At 38.1% G+C, this 18,692-nt stretch overlaps 1 protein-coding gene across 15 annotated transcripts in view; it reads right to left on the bottom strand.

The window, feature by feature from the left end:
* Positions 1-18,692, bottom strand: part of LOC142416639 (E1A-binding protein p400-like) — a 52,921-nt gene that overhangs the window by 27,046 nt on the left and 7,183 nt on the right. For 12 of the 15 annotated variants that reach the window (XM_075516408.1, XM_075516409.1, XM_075516411.1 and 9 more), the window contains 20 exons: positions 15,481-15,568; positions 14,957-15,064; positions 13,872-14,251; positions 13,313-13,615; positions 12,367-12,552; positions 10,805-10,945; positions 10,619-10,697; positions 10,283-10,335; positions 9,118-9,175; positions 8,347-8,436; positions 7,018-7,125; positions 6,046-6,239; positions 5,676-5,853; positions 4,870-5,006; positions 4,317-4,486; positions 3,668-3,842; positions 3,123-3,259; positions 2,276-2,462; positions 1,121-1,287; positions 124-278 (listed from right to left, as the gene is read on the bottom strand). In XM_075516408.1, the coding sequence (XP_075372523.1) occupies positions 124-278; positions 1,121-1,287; positions 2,276-2,462; positions 3,123-3,259; positions 3,668-3,842; positions 4,317-4,486; positions 4,870-5,006; positions 5,676-5,853; positions 6,046-6,239; positions 7,018-7,125; positions 8,347-8,436; positions 9,118-9,175; positions 10,283-10,335; positions 10,619-10,697; positions 10,805-10,945; positions 12,367-12,552; positions 13,313-13,615; positions 13,872-14,251; positions 14,957-15,064; positions 15,481-15,568 (3,094 nt within the window). The remainder of the gene's footprint in view (positions 1-123; positions 279-1,120; positions 1,288-2,275; positions 2,463-3,122; positions 3,260-3,667; positions 3,843-4,316; positions 4,487-4,869; positions 5,007-5,675; positions 5,854-6,045; positions 6,240-7,017; positions 7,126-8,346; positions 8,437-9,117; positions 9,176-10,282; positions 10,336-10,618; positions 10,698-10,804; positions 10,946-12,366; positions 12,553-13,312; positions 13,616-13,871; positions 14,252-14,956; positions 15,065-15,480; positions 15,569-18,692) is intronic. The other 3 variants (XM_075516414.1, XM_075516416.1, XM_075516422.1) reach the window with 1 other exon arrangement.

Here is an 18,692-nt window from a genome sequence, read left to right as displayed (position 1 = left end):
GTATTTTTAAGCCATTAGTATTCTAGACCATTAAACTAGAGGGAAAAGGAGTTCTATTAACAGACTAACTTGTATCGTCTATGCATAGGTGCAAGATAACCAGCCTAGCGCTAACTCTCTTACCTTGATTTGAAGACACTGTAGCTATGGGTGATCTTCCTCGTACTTGTCCCTGTTGAGTTACCGTCGCTGTGGTCACCGTGCGCTGTACTTGAGTGCTTGGGAAAACTACAGTCCTGCCCTCAGGTTTCTGACCATACTGAACGGGCTGAAACAACCTGAAAAGAACATGAAAAGTCAAAGTCTATAGGAAGATCACAGTTTGGCCTTTAAAAATAAACTCTATCACCCAAGGAAAGTATAAACTGATCACATCAGACACTAATCTCTTTCTCACAGATGGCTGAAGCTGGCAAGACTCATCACTTCAGCAAACTTCACGTGCAGACATTCTATAAAGTCATTTTGCTAAGTCCAAGAAAGAAGAAAACTTGCATTGCCATGCATCCAGTTTAAAGCAGGATGCATCAGAATTACAGCAAACAGCTTAAACAGTCCAGCCCAATATCTGAAAAAAGAATGGGGCTCTTGTATCATTTCCAGAGAGACATCAACATGCTGGCAGGTCATCAGGCAGCTCCTTTGCATCAGAAAAACAGTTCCACATTAGTTTGAGATCACTACTTCACTAGGAGACAAATACTCTTAAAAAATTTACTGCTATAATACTTCATACGTCTCTTATAACACTGCAAGCACAGCTAATACTGTAGGCCCAGCTTAGTCTTGAAGAATTATTTCCATCCTAATTTTGCAAAACAACACCCCCTTGCCATACATGAGGACCCCAAGACTAATATTCATCTGCTGGTGAAGTAAAAACTATGGGAAAACCATAAACGAACTTCAAATGGAATTGTACACCTCAAAAAACTATTAAAATAGAATCCCTGATTTCAAGGGTAAACAAGAAAGCAACAGAATAATAAAATGCAAAGTCAAGTCTGAGGTTTTGTGTGAATCATGTTACCAGTGATGCAGACAGAACTCTGTAAACATAGCAGCAGAACTACATCGTCCTCCTGTAAATCTAGCTTAAAAGAAGGGCAGTTGTACATACCTGCTTGGTTTGAGCTTCACTGGGTTGGGCCTAGCCGGTGGTGGAGGGGAGCTGTAGATTTCTTCAATCAACTTTCTAGTAACCTTTTGTTTCGGCAACATTTGCGCTTCATAATGAGTCATTTTGTTTTCCATTCCAATGAGATCAAAGAGAGACAGGTCTGATTCCTAGGGACATTGTAAAATAAGGTTTATTTTATGTGATGACCCGAACAGTTAAGTCCTCTCTATGTTCTATGCTGAATTCACTTTCTATATTTTACTTTTAAATTGAAATAAATGCTGTAAGTTTAAAAAGTAAACTATTAATTATTAGCCAAATCTGTCTAGAAACCTTGGAAATATATCTTAAGCTGATAATCCCATTTTAAGCATCAGCATCGGTAGAAAAAGAATTTAAATTATTAGCCAGTTACGGAAATCAAAGCAAGTCACATTTAACAATATACCATATTCATATACCATAATTTCCAAAGAATTAAGTAGAACTCCTAGAAGGTGTTTGTTAACTGTCGAGCTCAAACGCCAAACTATAAAGGCATGCATATAATTTAGGAGTGGGAAAATACAAAGGACGGAAGTAAGATCAACCAAAAGATCATTGCATCTGCTCCATTACTTATACTTCTCTCTAATGCAATTATTTCCTTTGATTATCTCAAAGAGGGGGCTCATTTCTTTAATGATAACACAAACAGTGGTACTTCAAATGGATTGACAGAAGTGTACTAATTTAGTCATTGAATCTGAATCAGAGTGTTTACTCTCACGTGAAAAAGAGTAAGTCTTGCTCTCCTTTAGCTACTTGAAAGCAGAAAGAAAATTACAGAACGCCGTAAATAAGCACTGTGCTACCCAGAGTGTTTTCAGTGTCAGAAAATTCCTGCAAACATGAGTATGATGAAAGCAAAGCTAATTTCTCTTTGACCAAGTAGCTCATGAAAAAGTACTGACTACAAACCACTTGAAAAGCTCAAACTACTTTTACAAAAAAGAGATGCAGCAAGTACGCGCTTGGTGGGCACAGCTATGGAATAGTGAATTCCTTCTATTTATAAACTTCAGGTAGACTCGTGATGTATAAGAAAACAATATTAAGTACTGAAATTCCACAATGGCACGAAGAGAAAAAAAAACAGTTTACTTTTCTACTCACCTTCCAAATATCCCTTTCTAGGGCACTCAGTACCAGAGATGCAGTTCTGTATTCCAGTGTTTCTGATACATAAGAGGTACTTGAAAGCCGGGGGTTTATCAGATCAGGGTGATTACAAATCCGTTGCAGCTGCATCAGGACATGCAGGACACTGATGAAGTGTCCACTTTTGAGGGCTTCTTGGGTTCTACCAAATAATTTATACAGGAATACATTAATTTAAGTACAGCTTTTATGGAGATGTCCCTAAATCAGCAAGCTGAGAATGTGCAATGCAATATGTTATGCAGAAGTCTTAAAACAAGCTTAGATTTTACCTAGCTCTTTCTAGAGCATTTTAAGTAGCACTGTACCAAATGTAAATTTGGAAACAGAAAACTTAAGAGACCAGTGCTATCTTACAGTCAACTACGACCGAACCAGCTCCCTATCCTCTACCTGCTTTGTTTCTGTTTCATCCCTGCACCTATCAATAACCACTTGATATCACAGCACAGGTAAATGGGTGGGTGGGAGGAGAAACTTAAAGCTTTGGGCTTTAAGAAATAAAGAACCACTCATTAAAGACAAATCTTCAAACAAAACAGCAGCAAACCTGACCATTACAACTTGATTCTTAGGTTCCAGAGGTAAATGCATGTTTTTCATTAGGCCCATAGCATCACTTGCCTGTAATTTTAGTTTATAATGTAATCACATTCTATTCAGAATTCAAAATTTCAGAAAATTCAATTCAGAATTCAATTTCAGGAAAAAACTAAAACACTTGCAACCATGACAATTGTTTATCATCTTGCTTAAGCACCAAAAATGACAGTCTGTTTTATTTACTGTTTTAACTCCTTACCCTGGTTGTAATATGACATCTTCATACATAGCTTTTTGTCGATTAGAAAGACGACACTTTAGCACATGTTCATATTTCTTTGTTAGCTGCTTTTCAACATCTCTCTTTGATCTTCGCAAAATAAATGGCTGAATCATCTGAAACATTTCATAATTGAGGGAAAAAAAAATTCTCACTTCAAAGACGCAGTTTTACAACAGAAAGCTAAACCTATTTGCACCTAACACATTTGATGTGATAAACCTCATATGCCATATATAATCATATTGCTATACACACACTTGCATAGGCATTCATTTGTTCTTTAATTTCTGCATGTCATGCTTCAAAATCTGAGCCTTGTATTATTTTTTAAAAGAAATCTCCATACTACTCTGGTAGCAGAAACCTCTGCTTTCAGCAGGACTTTCTGTCTGAGCTGAACAAAGTGTTAAGAAAGGCCAGAAATTTTGAGGTGAACCATATCTTTTCCTTTCTTCCTTTTCTTTTGCCCCCCAACAGCTTAACTACTGTAGTAGGACAGATAGGAAAAAATGACAACATACTCTGTGTAACCTGATGACCAGTTTATGGCAATAATCCTGGTTCTCCTCATTAGCTGCTTTTACTGGAAAATCTAGATAAGGTCTGGAAATTCCCGGAATCAGAAAATGTACCATGGTCCACAACTCCATCAATGTGTTATGCAAAGGAGTGTCTATCAGAAGCAAACGATGCTGGCTGTGAATAATGAAAGAAGATTTTTAACTGATACAGCATTTAGCTAGCATCATTATGAAAATGACACCGATATTCAAACACTGTTTACTGTAGCTTTAGGCTCGTCAGATACACAGAAGAAATAGTAGCGCTAATAAAATGAAATCTAGGATAAATTATCTCTTTAATCTTGAATATACCACCAAACTAGCTTCCTCGTTGCAAAATAGCAGAACATACAAGGAGATCTGTTTGGGAGCACAGGTATCAGCAAAGAAGAATTAGTGTTACGACAGTGGCAACAAAAAGATCCTGAGCACGTCTCTGAATCCTGATTGTTTCACCTAAAAGCACGTCTGTAGGTGCAGGTTGCACAGGAATTTGGGCAGACCAAATCAAGAGGTTTTTTATCAGTTTTCTGTTAAAGAGAGAACTGTGTGACATGAAGAAGGAAAAAACCCACTGCCAGCAGGAAAACAATTCTCTGCTCCATACCTGCGGAGACTGAAAAGTGCCTCCCAGTGTTTCTCAGTCATGTTCTTTATTTGTTGCATCTCATCTACTATTAAGTATTTCCATCGCATTTTCATAAATGCTGGGTGGCCTTTGAACAGCTGTTTGTAGGAAGTGATACACACATTGAAGCTGTTGGGTTCTGTCCACTCCTACAGAAAAGGAAAGAGAGGATGAGACAGAAAAGTTACGGCAGAACCCTCAAGTATCTTACAACCAGCTATTTCTTCACTAAGAACAGAAAGATGCTATGACCCAAAGCGTTCTAAAAGACAGTCTTGGTCTTTGAGTTATAGGCAGTTCAGAAAGCATGTTAAGTATTGCATGTACTGCTCAATCCCAAGGAAGTTCCAAAAATGCCTTTGAAAATCTAGCACTGTTAGGTGTGAAACTCTTTGTAAACCAACTTGTAGTGTTAAAAACTTCTCATAGCGCATTAGGATGTAAGGAACATACAGATAAATGCAGGCTAAAGGAAAAGTCTTGCCATCTAAAATGCTAAATACAACAGTGTAAGAGTTGCAAAATACAGTACCTGTCTTTTTGCCCTAAGTTCCCTTTGGCTGCCAAAGTAGAGAAGTATTTTCAACCCTGGGCACCAGCGTTTCAATTCCAGCTCCCATTTCAGTATGTTACAGCTCCGTACAACAACAAGATGAGGGCCCCAATTACCTACAGAAGGGGAAACATAGCAGTTAACAGTAGAAAGAGACTACTGACAATTCATGTGGTTTATATTCTCCCCTGATTTTTTAAGTGCAGTGCACTAAATTCATCATTAAAAGTGAGATCCCATAACAACAAACAGCGGTATTTTAATGACTAATCTATTTATTATTTTTCAGACCTCAAGTACCCCTTGTGCACCCAGTATCTATTTTTCCCTCAACTACATCAACTGCTTGAGTAAGAGATACTACCTCCACAACAAGCTTTGCCTTACTTACATTCCTAAATGATCCCGACTACAGCAACACTATTAGTAATATCTGAGATGATATACAAGACACACTTGTCCAATTGTTCATATTTACTCCTTGAATTTAACTATCTGTGGCCATCTGGTCATTAAATTATTTGTAAGGCTTTTTTATACGAATAAACTAGGCTTCAGAAGAATTTTATCACCTAGAAGATAACAGCAGATGGATCAAACAGTATACTTGATAAGAAGGCACCCTATGTCACACAATCTAAGAAAGTTTTTCTGACATAATATTACTCTGTGCATTAACTAAAGTCTGATACAGTTCAGCAGAAAAAAATGTGACCCTAGGCTACAATTCACAAGGATAATGCTGGCCCAGTACCTGTCCAAAACTGTTGGGCAAATGAACTTACCTTCATTACAAGCCAAGTGGGCAAAAAAGGCAATAATTTGTACTGTTTTTCCAAGCCCAGCCTCATCTGCCAGAATGCCGTTGAGATTCTTCCTGTACAGCTTTGCCAACCAATCCAGCCCAATCTTTTGATATTCTCTGAGAGGCCCATAGAGTAGCGATGGAGTATTGTATTTTACCTGTAATGGGAATGATCTGATACTTTTTTTCTGAGTTAAATTCACGGAGCATGTCATAAAGAATAACCATTCTGTAGTTCAAGAACTAGAAAATATTTATTATAATTTGTTGCTAAAATCTGTGAAATCATGAAAAAAGTGTTCTTTATGTAAAAGTAAGCACACACAGTATCAGAAAATAGAGAGGCTTACCGCTGTTGTTATCCTAGAGCTGCCTTTAGGTAACAGCATTTCTGCTGCTGCAGCAACTTCTGATATGTCTCGCATATGCTTCTTTGGAGGACTTGATCTGTCTATACCCTTGTACTGGTCAATGCTGAGAAGGGAGTCTATGAGGACAACTTCTTTCTGAGGACTTTCCCTATCAGAGATATGGTCTTCCATTTCTATGAGAGAGAAAAATTACATTGGCATTTAAAATTAACTTAAGTATCAGTTACACAAAGGAATTGAGATGGCTAGGATTCAGACAGGGGTCTAAAAGGAGGCAGCTAACTTTTCAAAACAATTCTATGATTTTCAAGCTAGTCAAGCTAAAATGAAAATAGCCTAAGCTCAGGATCACGTACGTGTTCTGGATGTTCACACTAGCTAGGCTAACATGACCATGAGCTTTTCACAACTTCTAGGGAGGTCCCCTCATACTACCTATCCTCAAATACGTAATTCTATCATCACTCCGATACAGACCAGATGGCAACTGTATCGGTAATGTGTGGTAATAATAGCTAGCTATGAAGAGTGCTGTTTAATTCAGTGTAGAGAGGCTCTTCTATGGCTCACTATTGTTCCTGAGAATCTCACATATCTTGACTTTAAGATAGGCAAACACTACCCTCTTTTCATAAACTGAGAAACGAAAAAAAAAAAAAGGGAAGAAATTCTTCACAGACCATTATCCAAAAATATTTAGTAATTACAGGAATAAATTTAATTTTTCTAATGATCATTCCAAACGCTTAGCAAGAAAGCGACTGTACTTTCCATCCATTCTTGTATATAACATTCTTCTTCAGTTAAAAAATAAAAACCATTTTAAATGTCATTCACTCAATATTTGTCTTCCCCTAGTATAAAATGTGTTTTAACAGAGACCTGAAGAGGCAATGAATTTACTTCACCTTGTAAGTCAGTACAACTTTTTGTTTACAAAAAGTAATTTACCTTCCTCACTGCTATCCTCTTCACTGTCAGGCTTCGGCTGGGGCCAGTGAAAATTTTCTGCAAAGGCACCTTCATACATCTTTAGTAAATCTTCCAGAGGCAATTCAGCTGAAGGACATTAAAGGATGTAAGTTTAAAAATATCAAAACTTGCAACAATCAACACCATTGGTTTTAATCTCATTACATTCTTCACAATTCTATAAAGCCAGTTCTCTAATCAGAAGTTAACTGAAGAGGTAATTATTAGGGCGATGATGGCAATATTTATTTAGTGACCTCGATTACGGAGAACACTTGGCATTACACCAAACAGTTTGCTCACCCAGCTGGCTTTTTACTATGTTACAAACCCACCATACAACCTGACAGTAAACCACCGGTTGGGGAGGTAGGGGCATCAAATCCAGGCGAGTGGTTAAAAGACAATTCAAGACTTCAGAGTTTCAAAACTGAGCTGTACCTCAACCCTGCTAAACAGTATCTCCATGATCCCTTGTCTGATCTGTTGAAGCAGGAACATGCATGCTGGTGGTGGCCAATCAATCAGGAAACATCCTCATTAGGAACCTGGCTGACTGGCCAAGAGTTATAATCCCTCCAACTGGACAGCTGGCTGCAGCCACTAAGCTGCCAAACAGACCAAACAAACGGATTTGGAAACTGCATATTAATTCCCAGGCAGGTTTAGCTTAACGGAAAGCTTGCCTCTCAAAATCAGCAAGGTTTTTACCATGATAAGTGATCCCTATGGGATACTTTGCATACATCAAGCTCAGCATAGCAGTTATTGTTATGTTGCTAATGAAAGAGAGCTGCTAGCCAGAGCATTGTCCCTAAAAGCCCCTTGTCTTCAAGTATTTATACCCCCCAAGATCAGCACTTCAGGGCCCTTTCAACTTATCAGGTGGGTCACAAAACCCTTCTGAGATACTCAAGACAGTTGATGATAAAATGTTCATGCTCAATCTGATACACTTCTGGTTTTAAGTATTTATCACGCATTCCTAGTACTTAGGTTGAGAGTCTTTTAAAGAAATTTTAAAGAAATGCAGTGCTTCCGTAGAGAAATACTTTTTCTCAGGCTACCTTGTGTGGTAACTAGTTAAGTATATGGACCGCTTTATAAAGTACAGATGTCCATCATCATCCCATAAACTAACCGCTACAGCTTTCCAAACAGAAAAAAATAAATACGGATTACATGACTAAACATCTGAATGCATTCAACTTCTCATCTATAACCCTATTTACAAATACAATAACTGCTGCATGTTGTCACCTGTTGTTTGAGAGCCCACCACAGACAGGAATCAAGCCAGACGCCTACCTTCTTTGGCTAGATTAGACAATTCAGTTTGATGGTTTATGTTTCCTTCTTTAGCTTCTTGTTCTTCAATCGTTTCTTCTTCATCTTCAACTACAATAAAACCAAATGCTAATCTTGGCATTCAAATTATGCAATAATTCACGAAGGCTGTAATTATATCCTCTGAAGTGTACTAGCATAGAATAATATAAGTTAGCAGGATTCAAAAAGAATGAGATGTATGGAAAACAAGAAAATCTGAGAGCAACTACACATAGAACTTAAAAGATAAGTGAAAAGGAGAGAAGCACTTCTGCCTCAGGACAAAAGGCAGTCTTGAACTCTTAAGTGTTGGTTGGCAATGGTCACCAGAGACAGGTTATTCTGTAGCTTTAAACTGAGGATTTTCTTTGTCAGAAACATGACACAGATGTCATCACAAGAAAGGAACTACAGTAGATGGGTTATTCAGTCTGAAATCCTCAAAAGAGGTTTAAGACCACTAGTAAGGTTTGAGAAACAAAGGAATGAGGACAGAAAGAATCTACCAACAATGATGGCAGTGTGTTTTCAGGGAAAATTTTATTTTCAAATTTTCACAGAAGCTCTTTTAAGGAAAATTTACTATCTAATTGACTATCTAATCTCTCTAAGAAACAGATGAGGGCTGGTATTTGGTTTGTGAAAAGCATTGCATCCATGCAGTAACAGACTGAAAACCTGTGGTTCCAGGGTTTTAATATACAACTTATGTACTACAGTATAGATGCACAATTTTGAAAAGTGACTTACCCTCCTCATCAGTCAAAGATGTGCTTGCCTTTCTTTTCCTTCCAGATGATGAAGAACCCTAGCATTAAATAATTAAAATATGTAAAATCATAGAATACAAAGTTAGGGAGGTTTTTTGTTCGTTTTTTTAAAGAAAGCAACAAGTGCCTTGCAATCACAACAGCATTCGCTAATAGACACCTAACACCTATTAGCACTTTCCTGGTCACACAAACAGATACTCTGCTTCTGTATTGAAGGTAGCGTGCAATCAGCCGCATCAAGTGTTTGTGGTTCAAATGACTCAGGTCCAGTTGTGGCATAGAGCCACAGTACTCTTTTCCTTAAAAACATTATTGAGGCACAAAACTTTTACCCAGGTTGGGATCAAGGACTAAGTTTTCACCAGTCAATAGAAAAGGGATATGGCACAGGCCTACAATTGTTCACTCTCAGCTGTCCAGCATACTCTGTAGCATGGTTCAGCCTGTGCAAATTAACACTCGCAGACAGTGCTAGGCCACAGTTTGGCTGCAAGCACATGCTAAAGCTTGTTCCTAACAGGAAATTCAGATGCAGGCATTCTGCTTGGTGAAAGGGGAGCATTTCAGCAAGTGGGCATCAGCTGTGCCGTGCCAGATGGCTCAGAGCCTCAGAACAGGGCCTCGCTCATTTTTTTTCCAATTGCAGAGATGTAGCCAAGGAGTCCTAGTATACATTTTATCTAGGGCAAAAGATATTTTTCATCTGTAACATATACCTACGTCTCTCAGCAGATGAACCACAGCTGAACAGCTGAAAACATGCTTTCATGCCCCACAAAGTTTACCCCTGGTTACAGCAGATGAAACTCCTGCCCAAAACAAAGTCTGGCAATTAATTTGTATGTTGTTTTGGTCTTGCAATCTTAGAATGACTGATTCAAAGCCATTGAGTAAGTATGAATTCTTCCTTTAAAAGACATGCATCAACCACAATCCACTTCCCCGTTAAAAGTTGTGGTTCGTAACCAGAAAAAATTATATTTGTGCTTATGACAATATGTTCAATTGTCAGTAACTACACAGAAATGTGTTTATCATCGCCATGTATTTAAGGAAAACATTTCACATTTATCAAAACTTTTTCACACAGGTAGTCATATTTAAACTAATTTGATGGGTTTTTAAGAAACAGAAAGACTTACCATTTCACTTCCTTTTTCCAACAAAAGGTCTTCTGCAGGTTTTGTATCCTTACCTGGAAAATTATTATACTTCATGTATGCATTAGTCACTTAGTAATTTTATGTTTCTTACATGAACTTTTAAATGCATCCAACATAAACCACAAGAAATATTAACAAAATCTAGCACAAAAGCATAAAAAAACCCCCGTAACTCATAGTTCAGATCTGTTCACAACCTACTGTTAGCATCTCACAACTCTATCACCAACAAGATTAAACCCCACTGAGTGAAATGATGTAAAACAGTAGCATCAGAATTTATACTGGATTTCTTACGAAATGGAATACAATTACCTTTCCTTGAAATTCTCTTTAAATTCAAAGCTTTTTTCCTTTTCTCTTGAAATTCAATTTGTAGTTTTATTTCAACAACCTGAAAAGTAAATCAAGTCTAATAAAGCACTTAAATTTTATAAATAAGTTACTGAAGATGAAAAAAACAGTATGACTTGCACACGTATTAATAAGTCGGTATCTTACCTGTTCAATGTTAGACCAGAAGTATTCTATTTCTCTAGCAATTGATGCAGCAATTCGCCTTAGTTTGTTTTGTTCTTCCCTTTTAGCTCGCTCTTCATTAAGTTTCTTTTCTTCATGATAACGAGCCACAGTTCTTACCATCTAAAATACCATGAGAGATCCTGAATGAGGTTACCTCAAAATACACATCATTGTGTTTCTTAAGATTATAGTGGTTATCAGCAGCCAGATGTTGACCATAGCTTTACACACGTAGCACTTACCTCCAATATTTGTAATTCTTACCATGCCAGTAAAACAACAGATACGAAACTCAAAGGAAAAAAGAAAACACAAGAACTATAACTAAGCGATCAAGTAGGAAAGTCTTCATTCACTACTCTCTCTCAACACAAAAATTAGGAAAAAATCTACTGAAATTAGCAGCAAACACACAAAAGAAGACTTGTTTTCAGACAGCACATATGAACTCATAGAAATCACACCACAAAACGTCAGAGACCAAAGGTAAAATGAGTTCAAAAAGAGTGTACATACATGAGTGAAAGATCAGTCAATGGCTGTTAAAGACTGACTTGATTGCGACCTTTAGCTCAGAAGGTCCCTAAAACGTTGATTTCCAGAAGTTTGAAGCATACTGCCAGGGGAAGGATCATTTCATATTTGCCCTTCCTGTTTCTCCTATTCTTAAAAAACTACCATTGGCCACAAATGGAGTAAGTGCTTCAAATCCAGATTTAAATTATATTCAAAATGTAGATCTTCATTTTACAAAATGATACACCTATTTCAATACTTTGCTTGTAAGGAAGAGAGTTCTGGTGTTCCATCATTTCAAAATATACAATAGAAAACAACATGGCAACTTAAACTAATGGCCTTCAGTTGCTCTCTTCGTTAGCCCAAACTGGTCATAAATGTATCAAAAGAAGGTGCTACATGGCTAGAATCCATAGAAAGCTCTTGCTTATTGTAAACAAACAGATTTTACATATTACATCTCACACCACCCCAATTTTCATTCCATCACTGACTTAATTATTCCCACTGTGCTGCTCTCGTCCCCTATGGAAACAGTTCTCTACCATGTTTCCACTGCTGTCCTTAGAACTCCATGGTTTCTCCTTCATCTTTTTCTGAGATTAAGAAAGAAGAATTAGACAGACAACCACACCCAATGGAAGTTATTTACAAAATTCTATATTTACTCTTCATTGAGAGGGAATAACTGATTTGTGAGACAGGCACGATAACCGTACTTTTTAAATATGACACAGTCAACATATTGACTGGGTCCCCTAAACAAGCTATTTGATTTCCAGAGGAATAAAATCCACAAAATCCAAAACTATTATTTGCATCCACAATCAATACAATTATCTAGTCTGTTTCAAATGCTAGAATATCCAAAGCTGACAACATGGCTTCTCATTTAAGTTAAAAATCAGTGCCTTATATTCCCATCACTTCTGTCTATAGAAAAAGAACCTTTAAATAGCTTTGCTACCAAGCTCAGTGATACAAGACTGATTGTTCTGAGTCAAAAAATGTTTTTCAAGTACCTTCTTAGCAGTTGCCATCTTCCACTTTCTCTCTTGGGCAAAATCAGTTGCCATCCACTGCATTTCTTCCAGCAAATAATCCCAGTGAGATTTTGGTCTGGGAGCCTCTTGGAGTTTAGGCAGTCGCCTCAGGGACCATAAACCTTCCTTTCTCAGTTCTGCTATTCGCTGATGGATTTGATTTTCCTTAAAAAGAAGTACATACAGTTACAATGAAGCTGCAGAATGCACCTAAGCCATAGCCAAATAGAAAAATAATTGCTCCCACTCCATCAAAATAACCGAAGGCAAAAAAAAAGGTGTAACAGCATGACACATGCATTACAAAAACCAAGTCTGAACACTGCATCAGTTAAAAAATTACCGGACTAAATTCAACTTATGCATGAAGAGACTCACAGTACTTCAACCTGTATTACAACAGGTACTTTGTTAAATAACAGGACAAAAAGGGTTCGCTGGGCAGCACAAAAAACAAGTTTGATTGCGAACTGCAATCAAATAATACTTTTTTTTTTAATAAATTGAAATTGCAGCTGTATTTATCCAAAGAAGATAAATATAACTTCATTATTAATATTGCTTGATTTGGTGAAAAAACAAGCTCTCTGTGATGTTCCTGTTAAATAAGCAAAACAACATCTCCAGTTAGCTGTAAAAATAAGTAAGGTTGCAGTCACCCTGAATGAGTAGATAGAATCAATTTAATAGAAAGAGAAAGAACGCAACAACAGTATGAAGACCAGTAAGTCTTCTTCAACTTCTCTGAATGCCCATAAAAGCAAAACTCAGTATGTAAAGTAGACTCAAAGAAAAAAAAAAATATAAAAAACACCCCACTCCCCCGAAAAATAGCACATTTTCATAAGTCAAACACATCACTCGTGTTAATTGTTATTTGTGTGTTAACTGTTCGTAAGTTTTGGGGAAAAACAGAAAATCTTACCAGCTTTACTTGCTCAGCAAGCTTGTCTTGAGAGTTGTCCTGGGGTAATACTGCTGCATTCTGAGCTGGACTTTGTGTTTTAGGTGCTGCTGCTACTGCTAAGCCTGGGGGTTTTGATGCAATAGGAGACAGGGACTTGTTAGTTGCTGGAGAGGTCCTGTTTGTTTGTACTGGATATGTAGAAGGCGGTGTTGAGCCTGAGATAGTTGCTGGCACAACAGATGAGGTAGGCGGTAGTGTATTGGCCGTAAGACGCTGAGAAGTCTGCGCAGGATCTGCAGATGATCGTGTCAGAGTCACAGTCTGCCCAAGAAACACATTTGTTAGTGATGAGTTTAGGATTCAATACCGTCTTAGTCTACACTACAGCAGAACATAATGCAGACTTAAATTTAATTTCATAAAAAATTTACACCTGCATTTTTATAAGGAAAGGACTTAAGTGTCCAGTGGAATTAAAAAACATTAACATATTTCATATATTTTCAAGAAGATAATGTTCTTAGATTTTACTGGGCATTGAAACAAACATATTTTCACCCCAATAAAATTCACATACCTGTTGCTGTATTGTAGTTTGTGGCTGTGACACTTGGTTTGGTGTCTGTCCTTGCACATGGATTGCTGGTGGCACCTGCTGTTGAAGCGGTGCTGGAAGTGGAGCCGAAGTCAGGGGTACGCTTTGAGGCTGGATCTTCACCTGAATCTGAGGCTGAGCTGGAGATTCCACTATCTGTGGTTGCTGCTGTGAAAGCTGCAGCGCAGCTGGGAGAGACGTCATGGGGACATTCGCAGGTTGCAGTCTCCCTGGCAGCTGCGGCGGAGGTGTATGCAGACTTGCTGCGTTCTGCACAGGAGGGCCTTTAGATGGGTCGTACTGTTGTTGACTCTGTTTCTGTCCAGTCAGCTGTACAGTTTGAGGAGTGGGAGGCATTCCACCTACAAAGCAAGAGGAAACACAACACAGATGAAATTAAAATGTCCAATGCTCTTTACTGATATGAAGAGGAAATCAACTGCAAATGGACTAATTTGTTACTTACTTTGCCACAAGACACCATCACTTGAAAATACCACATCACAATCACAAAAAAAAAAAATCACCATTACAATAAAAAACAAAGTATTTCATGCACAGGACTGCAACTAAAATTTGGAGCACAGCAACTATAAAAAACCATGTAATTATATGTCTTCTGAATTTCTTATACTTAAAAAAAAAATGGACTGGTGAGCTAATGGAATTTAACCTAAAATAACAGTGTCAAGTCTAAATAATATTTAGTTCTTAACACATTCACCTTAACACGTATCCTAAAGCTTGGCATGACTAATGAATAAAAATTTGTGATGATGTTGCAAATTAGGAGGTTTCCTTTTCATAAATCATTGGCTCAGTTCCAGAATTCTCAGATTAACCATTTTGCATCAGCACCTGTGACGTATTTCCATGCCCACATGCACCTTCGGAGCCCGTCACTCAGCTCCTTAAACAAACCAGGCATTGCATACCAAGTATTAATTTACATGGAGAAGTGTGTGGTGGGACTAGGATCTTGGAAGGCCAGAAGCCCAAGTTTCTAGTCCCATCACTAACATCTCCTTGTTAAATTAATGTGCAATTGGCATGTGGTGACACAGTACCTTGTGCCGTTGGCATTAGCTGTTGAAGAGGAACTCCTGAAGCCACACCCGGGTGCTGAAAAACCATCCCATGACGGCCCACTTCAATTCGTGGTCTCTTAGACGAATCTGTGATATTCAAATTCCATTTATGGCATGGTATAATGGAATGGGTTCAGTTTTACAAAGCAAACTACTACACATGATTCCAACATCAGCTCAGAAAGCTACGGCTACTATACATGTGTAGCATTTATGAAGAACATGCTCCAAGGGCAGAGTCCCTCTAACTTCAAGTTGGCCATCTCCAATCTTCTTAGCCAGAACAATCAACCTAACAATGTCTCCATGCCTGCCAAATCCAGTCCTATATATTGTGAGTGGAGAGCACTCTTCACACAACACCATTCACAATAGATAGTCCTAAGGATCTGGCAATTCCCAAGGTGAGGCAAAACTGTATTTCAAGAGTTACAGAACAGTGGGCTCCATTAACTGTTTGGAAAAAAAAAGAACCAAAGTGATATTCTGTCTGTGGAACATACCTGCTGGTGCAAGTGCCTGCTGTCTCTTAAAAGCTTCAATTTCTATGGTGTTCACAGTCGCTGTTACTGGAGTCCCTGTATGCGTTTGCTATTGGAAAAAGAAAACAAATCACAAAAGTTCAATCTGTAGATAGTCTAACACCAAGAGGTAATTTACAAACGGATCTAAAGATGCCAGCACAGAACAAATCCTTCAGAACAGTTGTACAACGAAGAAAACACGACTCATTCAATATCTGCTATAACGCTTTATATGTCCATAATGCACAGATATTCTTCATTGAGTTTAAATTTTAAAACAGTAACTAAACTGATGAAGTTGGTTATATGTAATACATGTCTACATTTTTTGAAAAGTGATACCAAACGCAGGAAAATGGGATATGTAAAAAATAAACTTGCCCCGTATTTTTCTTTTTTTTTTTAATAAATGGAAATTTTCATTAATGTATTACCCTTCATCATTTGCATAATGCTGCAACGAAGTCAAAATGACATATTCATATAGTATATAGCTGCAATAAAAAGCTGACATGACAAAAAGTAAACATTGTGACTTCATTACAGGATTAATTAGAAGGGAAATTAGATGAGGAAAGAAAATTTACGCATAAACTGTATCATAACTAACAAGACACAAAACTAAGAAATAAGAGTCAATACATTTATGAAAACTAATCCTTTTCACTCTGTGTGAAACATCAGTAACACACAAATTAACTCTCATCCTGAAGGCGGTTTAAGCTTACTTGAGTCTTCACCACTGTCACACTCGGGACAGAGCTCCATGAGAGTTAGCCTTGAAATATGTCAGGAAAAACTGCTAAGACTCAGAAGACGGAATAAAAGAATCTCAGCCAAGCTACACAAGTTCCGATTCCAGTTTTCCAGATGCTAGACTTGTACTTGTTTGCACAGCTGGCAAAATGAGTACCATGAAGAAACTCGATGAGGAGAGCTGCCATAAGGCTAATGTGACATCGGAGCTCATCAGAAATTACTAGACATTTTCTCTGAAGATAAGCACCCCACAACTATGAATTAACAAGCCTGGAAGAGCACTATTGATATTGAGATGGAAAAGAAATCACAGGGGTTCGATTCAGTAGGATTAGACAGTGCATGAAAACTTTATTTTAAAATTACCACAATTAATATTGGCAATGATGGCAGAGAATATATCCTAGATAATCGTTTCAGCACCAAACTCAGATGGCAGACTGTCCTGGTTTCAGCTGGGATAGAGTTAATTTTCTTCCGAGTAGCTGGTATGGTGCTGTGGTTTGGATTTAGCATGAGAATAATGTTGACAACACGCTGATGGTTTAGTTGTTGCTGAGCAGTGCTTACACTGGGCAAGGACTTTCCAGCTTCCCCTGCTCTGCCGGGTGCACAAGCAGCTGGGAGGGGGCACAGCCAGCAGAGCTGAGCCCAACTGCCCACAGGGCTATGCCATACCATAGGGCGTCATGCCCAGTATAGAAACTGGGGGGAGTTGGCCGGGGCAGCGATGGCTGCTCGGGGACTGGCTGGGCGTCGGTCGGTGGGTGGTGAGTGGCTGCATCACTTGTTTTTTCCTGGGTTTTGTTTCTCTCTCTCTCTCTTGTTGTTTTCCTTTTCATTACAATTTATTATTACTATTTTTTTTCCCAATTATTAAACTGTTCTTATCTCAACCCACGAGTTTTCTTACTTATGCTCTTCTGATTCTCTCCCCCATCCCACCGGGGCGGGGGGGGGGGGGAGGGTGAGCGAGCGTCTGGGTGGGGCTTAGTTGCCGACTGGGGCTAAACCACAACCCAGACTTACGTACAGGATTATTGAAACCAACCAGTTTAGGTATGTGAGGATTTCCATGCTCTTTGGGCCCTCACCATGACTGGCGACTACTTATTAATGTCCGCCAGTGTTCGTGCAAGCCCAGTTCTTTTCAGTGAGTTTCCAAGTCACATTTTTAAGTTCTCCTCAATATTTAGCCATGCTATACCCAATATTCTACTATGAAACTTATTATGAGAAAAATAAGGGTCCAAAGAAAGGGCTTAAGAGATTCTATCAGAAAAGACAAAGATGGACTTTATGTACGCCTCTGTGTCCTGGAAAATGAGCTACTTTAACATTAAAGTTCCCTAAGTGTAATTTGCTATTGGTGAGAGCCTCTGCCTTATTGATGTACAGTAAGGGTTTGCAAATGTTGTGAAAATTTATTATGACAACATAGCAAAGACAGTAATTTCCCAAAAAGAATCTTCTAGTTTATTCACAGGTCTTTTCTTCTCTGTTTTTTAATAGAAATTCTACCAATATAAATTAAGCCTAAGGAAGTAAACACCAGTCTATATTGAAATAAACCATAGCTGTCACAACCCTACATCTTTAATGCTTTCAAATACTCCTTTTTGACCTGAATATATCTCCTGCCACTCAGATTCTATCAATAGCTATGAATTAATAACATTTAATCTCTGTGCTGCTGTGAGGGCATTTGTGGCCACTCTAGCACTACAGCTATAGCCTTAAGATGTGAATTTTGGTTTTAAGAATCTCTGACTCATATTCATCCCTAATGGTCATGGTTCACTGTCGTATCACACTCAATATGGATTAAGTTTTCAAACGTTTGTCTTCTCACAAAGCAGACATGCAGCACATTTCAAGTCCAACGGCCAGTGTCTGGCAGAGCATCGTGCACTTAGGCATTTACAGAATTTTCAAAATAAGTCACAAGAACTTACTTTCTACAGTGCTACCGGATTAATTAACAAATTCGGCTTATGTCCTGTTTGCATCAAATGCTTTCTGGGACATCAGTTTAAGAAAGTATGTTCTCCAAACTCTCGTTCAGATGCCCTTTATTTCACCTACACTCTTACTCTGGATGATTGCATACTCAGTTTCAGGCTGCATCTCTACTTTAGGATTTTTGACTGACATTTTCTTAAGAGTATGCCTCCCAGCTGTCTGCATTATCACCACGTAATTTAGGCCAGACACTTCAAAGAGCAAATATGTTACGTCTTTATAAATTGCAGTCGCATACCACTAATATTAGACTAAAACTGTCCTAACTTTAATTAAAATAATGTAGTTCTCCAGAGGTCATGATTATGCGGCACGCCCACAATAATCATTCTGAGTGGTGCACTTATGCATGTAAATTTGAATGATGATGCTGATTGGGACACATTATTTCTCTATAAACAGTTACAAAG

Source organism: Mycteria americana, chromosome 13, assembly GCF_035582795.1.
Source record: "Mycteria americana isolate JAX WOST 10 ecotype Jacksonville Zoo and Gardens chromosome 13, USCA_MyAme_1.0, whole genome shotgun sequence".
NCBI classification, from domain to species: Eukaryota; Metazoa; Chordata; class Aves; order Ciconiiformes; family Ciconiidae; genus Mycteria; species Mycteria americana.
Note: the sequence above shows the minus strand (reverse complement) of the source record. Positions and strands in the feature narration are given on the sequence as shown.